Genomic DNA, 7,028 nt, shown 5'->3' with positions numbered 1-7,028 from the left:
GATTGATTATATTTGGACCCCAATTGGAACAAGAATGCTATGCACTTGAACATAGCCAAGTGCTTCAAGCCCAAAATGGATGGCTTTTGTTAAATTTTCAGACCAGCGTTCAGTGTTAGAAAATTTTTCAACAACCAGCAAGTCGATCTACGCAATTAGCACATATAATAATGCCGAAGCATTCAACAGATGGATGTAAACAAGAAAAAGAAAAAGCACAAAATAAGTATGGAACTGATGGATGCTAAAGACGAGAAGAAATATAAGAAAATTAACACTTGTTTACATTTCCGCCTTTCAGTAAAGGACACTAGCTGTTCCTGCCACATCGAACAACACTCTACGCCATGCAAATTATATTAAAACACCGAGTCTTTTCCACAAAAACATCTCCTAACCAATCCCAAACTAAACATTCCATCAATAGGATATAACCCAAGCAGCAGCAGCAACAGCAGATTACTATTAATTAAGAACAAAACCAACCATCAAAGCTTTTATAGATTTTGATACTTCTGTTGATTCTTCTGTCAAATATACTAGCTACCAGGCGGAGCCCCTCCATCCTCCTGAACGTTCACCAGCTCATATTCAACTAAAGAGAGATTGTTATCCTCCTTGACTACAAAATTTGCAGGTTCAGTGACCTCAATACGGCCCCATTTATCAACTGCTAGCCTCATAGATCCTTTGAACATGTCAATCCTTGCATTGCGGAGAATAACAGTTGTACCAGGCTTCAACAAGTCAACTGAGCAAACAACAAAGCAATAAAAGATACAGTAAAGTAGAACAATTATCTCAGTAAAACACCTAAATCAAAAAACTGTGAAGCTACAGTTGGTTGTATAAAACCTTCCAAGCAATTTCGCAATAAACACAACTAGAATAGTTATACATGTTGGCATCATAATCTTATAAGAGAACTTGAATAGGAGTGAAATCCATTTCCATGGCCATTTTCAACAGACAAAGCAAAACCTTAGGAACATTATTACATTAGTTTCAAGAAACAACATTAGGCAGATTAATCATAGCATCAACATAATCTTACATTGAGGCAGATTGCTCAAAAATTAAAACATAATGTCACATCAAGATGATCAAATGTCAGACTCTAACTCAACAGGAGCTACTATGTGAAGTGCAACAGAAGAATTGCTCAACTAGACTTAACGCCAAATTTCCTCAACTATCCTGCTAAAGTTGAGCAACTTTATGTAAGCCAATATATTGCTCATTTTCTGTAGTAAAAAGTTCTACTCAAATCATGTCCTAAGATCCAAAAATATCACCTCTACATCATCCTCAATAGGCTAAACATTCGACAGCGGTCCCATCCCAATAAACAAGCACTTCTTCGATGCCAGACCATTGTAATATTTTTCATATTACAAAGTACTATTAACTAAATTTCACAAGTTTTGGATGAAGTATTAGTACTTAATTCCTATTATCTAGCTGCAAACTCAATCCAAACTTGACTCTGGCAGCCCTTAAAGAAAGGCTTCAATGCCCCAATTCTTCCTATTTTTTCTTCGTAATTTTATACTTGCAACACGCTGCTTATTGTACCAATATATATCAAGTCCACCACAATATCTTTGCATAGTTAAAAGATTTAACAAAAACACCACAAACAGACAGTAAATAGTTATATATTTATATAAAAGAGACAGTACTAATAACGAAAAAGATGTCTTGATTAATCCAAGTATTGGAGACAATGGCACTCCACAGCACCAAGCCTACTACAAACAGAGTTTAAACAACAGAAAACTACACAATTCACAAAGCTTGTGGTTCCAATCAATCTATTAAGAACTTCGCCAAATACCAGCAAAGAGAATAAGTAATGTGTAACTTTTGACTTTTCTTTGATAAAACCAATGATCTCTTAATGGCATAACTAATAAGCAAACTTTTACCAGTGGCATAGATATTTGTTTCAGGTTTTTTTGCGGCCAAGATCAACAAATTTACTGCATTGTCTCAATATTTTGAAAAGGCAAACAGAGAGAAAATACATAACAAAATGTCCATTTCAGAAAAGAGACCTTATTTAGGTGGCTAAATCAAGCCAAAAACACTGGAAGAAGACCAAAACAAATAATTTACTAAACGTGCAGTGAATACAATGCCCAAAAGCCTACTAAAACCATTTTCTCTAATTCATTTGAGTTTCCCTTTCTCGTTTGAATCTTATCCATTTTGTCAGCAACCAATACATATACAAACAAATCACTAAAAGATAAACATAATACACATGGATTTATTATTAAACCAAATAGCCAAATAAAGTCAATTTATCACAATCCAAACACAAAAAATGCATAAGCTAAATTTCCCATTATTTCCTCGATTTTCCAGGCAACCAAACAAACAGGAAAATAAGAAAAGCCAATACCTTGATCATTCCTAGCAGTGAAGAGAATAGTCCCAGTCTCGTCCCCAATGAGGCACTCAGAGATTCGGGTCTGGCGGAGGTGCTGAGAGACCGATCGGCCCTTTTGCAAGACAGGGTTGGAGGTGAGGACCTTGGCGACGAGGGTGTGGCCACTGGTCTCCGGCTTGAGGAGCTCGACCTTGGTGAAGACGGGCTTCCTGAGACCTGGCTTGGCATTGCTCTGCTGGGGTTGCTGAGACGGTGCCGTTTTGTTGGTGATCGTCGACATGGCTTCTAAGTTCAAAACCCTAAAACCTAACCCTAAAATCGAAATCTTCGGCAAATGGATTTTCTTTCTATTCTGACTCCTCTCTCTCTCTCTCTCTCTCTACCGATTCTCGCTCGCTCGCTTTCTGTGTTAGCGTTTTTGGTGCGCTTTTATTTTAGTGTAATTGACCTGACGCTACGTATATGCCATTTAATTACTACTTTAGCATCTTATTCTTCACTCACTTGTGACTTCCACGCTACCGCTGCCTTGGGCCTCTCTAGTATTTGTAGCCCAAACCAAAGACCAGTGTGTGTCATGGCACCATGTTGATCAAGAATTGATCTCCACACCCAAACCTACATTTTAACTAAATTCATTTTTATTATTGAAAAAAAATATAATTCTACAAACAAGGTCCACTGTAGTAAACCTACATTTACCTGTGCTCTTGTCACCAAGACGATAGGTTCAAGTCTCATGGTACCTGTGTGTGAATTTCCCCCCTTTCCTTTTTTAATTTTGGCAAAAAGCATACTAATAGGTGTAAAGCTGCGGTTCCTTCCAAGGTTCAACATGCGCCTTTGAAGATTATATATGACTGATGAGACCCTACGACCCCAAGGTGCTGGAAGTTTGTTTCTGAGAGCATGTCAATCACTAGAATCTCTCCTTCAATAACAATATGAATAACATTTTGGTGCCTAACCCATCATGAAAATTAATAAAGCAATTGAAGCTTAGCTTATAGAGGGGTTTTTGTGCCTGATATTTACGTGTTAACATGTTGGTATGGGTATGAGTAGAGCGAGTGAGAAATTAAAACAGGACTTTGAATGCACGAGTAAACGTTCTTAACTTCTTACGAATAGAAAGCCAACCATTGATGAGCGCTGATTGTCCACTTAACAGACCTCGGCGTTGCTGGCCTTTCACTGGCCTGAGGAGACCAACGACCGTTTTTTTAACATTTGTTGAGGCAAAAGGAGGTAGTCTCTCTCTCTCTCTCTCTCTCTAGGGAAGGCTAACGATGGTTTGGCCTCCCCTTCTTTTTCAAAAGTTTAACTTGTTGAAGGGTTTTTGGACCTCTTTAATACAACAAAGGCAGCCCACTTATTTTTGCAGCCCTTAACTGTTTAGGAGATGTGGAAAAAAGGAAGAGGAGTAGCTCACTCTCACATTTGGAAGAGATGTGAAAAGGAGATAATTTGATTGCCTGCCACTTGATTCAAATACATCAATTTGGTTTATTTTACCAACAATCCTTGAGTTCTGGTATAAGGTTTTTTTTGGGTCTGATATAAGTTTTTTTGTGTGGTCAAGATCTGATATAAGTTTAGACAAGCATATATCACAATGTCTTCAAATGGGAACAAACTAGTACATGGAAACATGTCTTGTTTCCTTTTTTTTAAAGCCAGAAGTCGATAGCCCAGTTCCATAGGTTTTTTTTTCTTCATGCCTTTAATAAAGCCTGTCGTGTGGGCAGAAAAAGGTCAACCTTGATAGCCTGTCCATTTTCTTTTGCAACAATAATTTACCAAGAGGAACACCAAATAAATATTTTAACAAGAAATTAAATAAAAGAATGAAGCTATTTGGATTGATGGCCCAAAACAAAGAAATTTTCGTATCTTATGGCCTCACCATTTCTCACCCCTAGCACAGAAGACGAAAGCGTCATGAAAATGGGAAAGAAATGTAACAGATAGCTCGGCAAACCATGTCATAAGATGTTTTGAGCTCTTAAATTGTGTTAGCATAAGAGTTTGATTCTCTTCGTTGTACGCAAAAATAAAACGTTTTTGACGACTAAATTTATGAGTCGTCTCGCTAGTGACCTAACAGTACGAATTAATAACTAGCATACAAAAAAAAATTGGTCACAAACAATTAATTGTTCATAACTGCATACCAACAAAATCGGCAGAACTACCTACCTATAGGGCCAAGGCCACTGATTTTTCACTGTACAGCCGTAGGAGAATGGATGTGGGTGGGGGTTTGATACAGAAAACGTTTAAGATGGACGATGCATGCATTTCACATTTTCACTCCAGCTACAACAACCGCAGCCTCAAAGTTCAAACCAGTAAAATTTTAGAACAATTTCAAAATTCAAACCAAACAGACAAACGTGGGGCCGTAAGAATTGACAAAAGGCACGTGTATCTCGGGCAGAAGGTCACCAAAGATTGGGCAGCAAATGTCATCACTGGCAATGCGTTGATGCGCACTGCCCCACAAATAAAATAAAGAAAGAAAGCATCCTAAGATGCCGACTAGACACCGAAGTCAGTGGGCACGGCACGATAAATGTGAAAGAAAGATGCCCTTTCGTTGGCCTCCAAAGAAACTCACCCACTCTTCTATTAAAATAAAACCCCATCTCTTTGCATAGCCCCTAAACCCTCTCACAAGATCTGAAGATCGTACTTTGGGAACTTGAAGGAAGAAACCTCTCTTTCTCTCAAGTTATGCGTGTGTTCGTGCTTGTTTGAAAGGCATCTGTGGTGGATGAGATGGTAGATCCTTGGTCAGAATCTTCCTCCTCAGGTGACGAAGCATTGAAAATCACTAGTTTAGAGGAGGAAACAGAAGTTATCGATTCATGGAAAATTTCCGAGGACAAGGCATGTGATATTGGAGTTTCAATCTTTGGAATGGGTGGCATCGGTAAAGTTACTCTTCATTGTCTAGAATGTAGAAGAGAGCTGGGAGTTGTTCTGCAACGAGTAACTCTAACGGTTTTCTCTGAACATTCGTAGAAAAATCGGAAATTCTCTGATTACTCAAGTTTTTAGGACAACTCATGTTCAATTGAAGGATGTTGTTTCGAATTTGTCTCAAATTTGTCTCACCACTTAGCTCAGGTCAGAAGAAAATAACAAGTGCTTAACTCAGTTTCTAATATAAAGTGTTACGGCATAAATTCTTTGATCATGCTTACGGCTGGTAAAGTGGGACACAAACAAAGCATGATGAAGACATAACATTTAACATCTGCATTTTAATGGTGTACCAGTTAATTTTCAATGGTGTATAGCCTGTATTTCTCATATGTGTTTTAATGATTTGTGGAGATACTTGTTGATTACTTTTTCCAATTTAGATCTTCAATTGTTTTGTATCACCATTTCTTCATTTTAAAGACCTTTAAGAATCTTGTACACTGGGGACGATAGCACAAAGAGTGAGTAACTCAGCATGACACGATTCAAGGCATCTTCTTGCAGATTTGGGGCTTGCAAGTGATCATCTTCTAAGGGACTGAACCAACAATTCTTGATGCAAAAACACTTGCACAGGCTTTAACACCGGAGATCCAAGAACCTTGAAGCATTTTGGCTTAATTCCATAATATGAGCATGTTATATGCATCTGGTAACATTTTTATTATCTTCCTTTTTGTTTCTCTGTAAAGCCTAGAAACCAAATGAATTGGTTCAGTGCGATTAGGTCTAGCTCTTGTGATGCATTTCTATACCTGTAATCTAGGACCACCAAGATTTATGTCATGTTTTGGCTCAGCGCTGTATCAAATGTACCTAAAATGCAAATTGACAGTTGCTACTTAGACTATGTGCTCAGATTATGCTATTCTATTAGTAGCTTTCTAACGAACATGGTGATTTAGCCCATGAGAAAACAGAAAATACTTTTTCCCTTTATTTTGGTTTATCCACCATAACATATACTTGGTTTATGATACTGAAGCAACATAAAATGAATGTGCACTGTGAAGTTAACACACATAAGCATAATATACTTATAGCAGCTATTTTGCACATTCATGATATTTTTGCACCTAAGTTGCCTCCACCATTGCGACCAATGATCGCATTTGTTTATGCTAAAAGGGCATGTGAAGAGCACTATGATAAGTTCTAAACCAAACTATAGGCTTATGCCACATGGAAATGTGATCATTTTTTAAAGGAAAAAAAGAAATTAATGCAGGCCGGTTTGGTTTGGTTAAACTGTCGTAACTGGCCTGGTTTAGTTTTAATACCGAAATTCAGAAGAAAAAAAAAAAATCAAACTGGACCAAACCGGCTTAAGGTCCGGTTTGGCCAGTTTGACCAGTTTTTCAGTGCAAATGCCTAGATGAGAGTGATCTTAGCACTAGGAGATGTAAATGTTGGACTCATTAGGTTTAACACTTCAATTTGAAAAGTCTCTTTGTGGAATCTCCTTTGTTCCCTTGTTCCTTCCCATTTTGGTTCAAAACAGGCAAGATAAGTTAAGATCGGACTCTTTGACTATAAATCTAGGAGGCGTATGAGATAGGGCTAATCGGGCAAAACAGGATAGTCATGCAGGCAAAAATTTGATTCTGCTAAATGTTGCGTTGCCTCCTCTGGAATAAAAATC

The 7,028-nt window shown here is 37.8% G+C and overlaps 1 protein-coding gene across 1 annotated transcript; it reads right to left on the bottom strand.

Moving 5' to 3' along the window:
• Positions 1–242: 242 nt before the first annotated feature.
• LOC110774462 (uncharacterized protein At4g28440) lies at positions 243–2,837 on the bottom strand. Its single transcript, XM_021979001.2, has 2 exons — positions 2,408–2,837; positions 243–751 (listed from the first exon to the last, which is right to left on the bottom strand). Exons 1-2 carry the CDS (start codon positions 2,673–2,675, stop codon positions 540–542), a joined length of 480 nt encoding a protein of 159 aa, XP_021834693.1. The 5' UTR covers positions 2,676–2,837; the 3' UTR covers positions 243–539.
• Positions 2,838–7,028: the final 4,191 nt, after the last annotated feature.

This window comes from Prunus avium, chromosome 4 (genome assembly GCF_965620075.1).
Source record: "Prunus avium chromosome 4, drPruAviu1.hap1.1, whole genome shotgun sequence".
Taxonomy (NCBI): domain Eukaryota; kingdom Viridiplantae; phylum Streptophyta; class Magnoliopsida; order Rosales; family Rosaceae; genus Prunus; species Prunus avium.
This window is presented reverse-complemented; position numbering and strand designations above follow the sequence as displayed.

Coding starts and splice junctions, on each gene's coding strand:
- LOC110774462 (XM_021979001.2), bottom strand. CDS start 2,675: ATGTCGACGATCACCAACAAAACGGCACCGTCTCAGCAACCCCAGCAG. Junction 752..2,407: donor CACTGCTAGGAATGATCAAG/GTATTGGCTTTT, acceptor TTGTTTGCTCAG/TTGACTTGTTGAAGCCTGGT.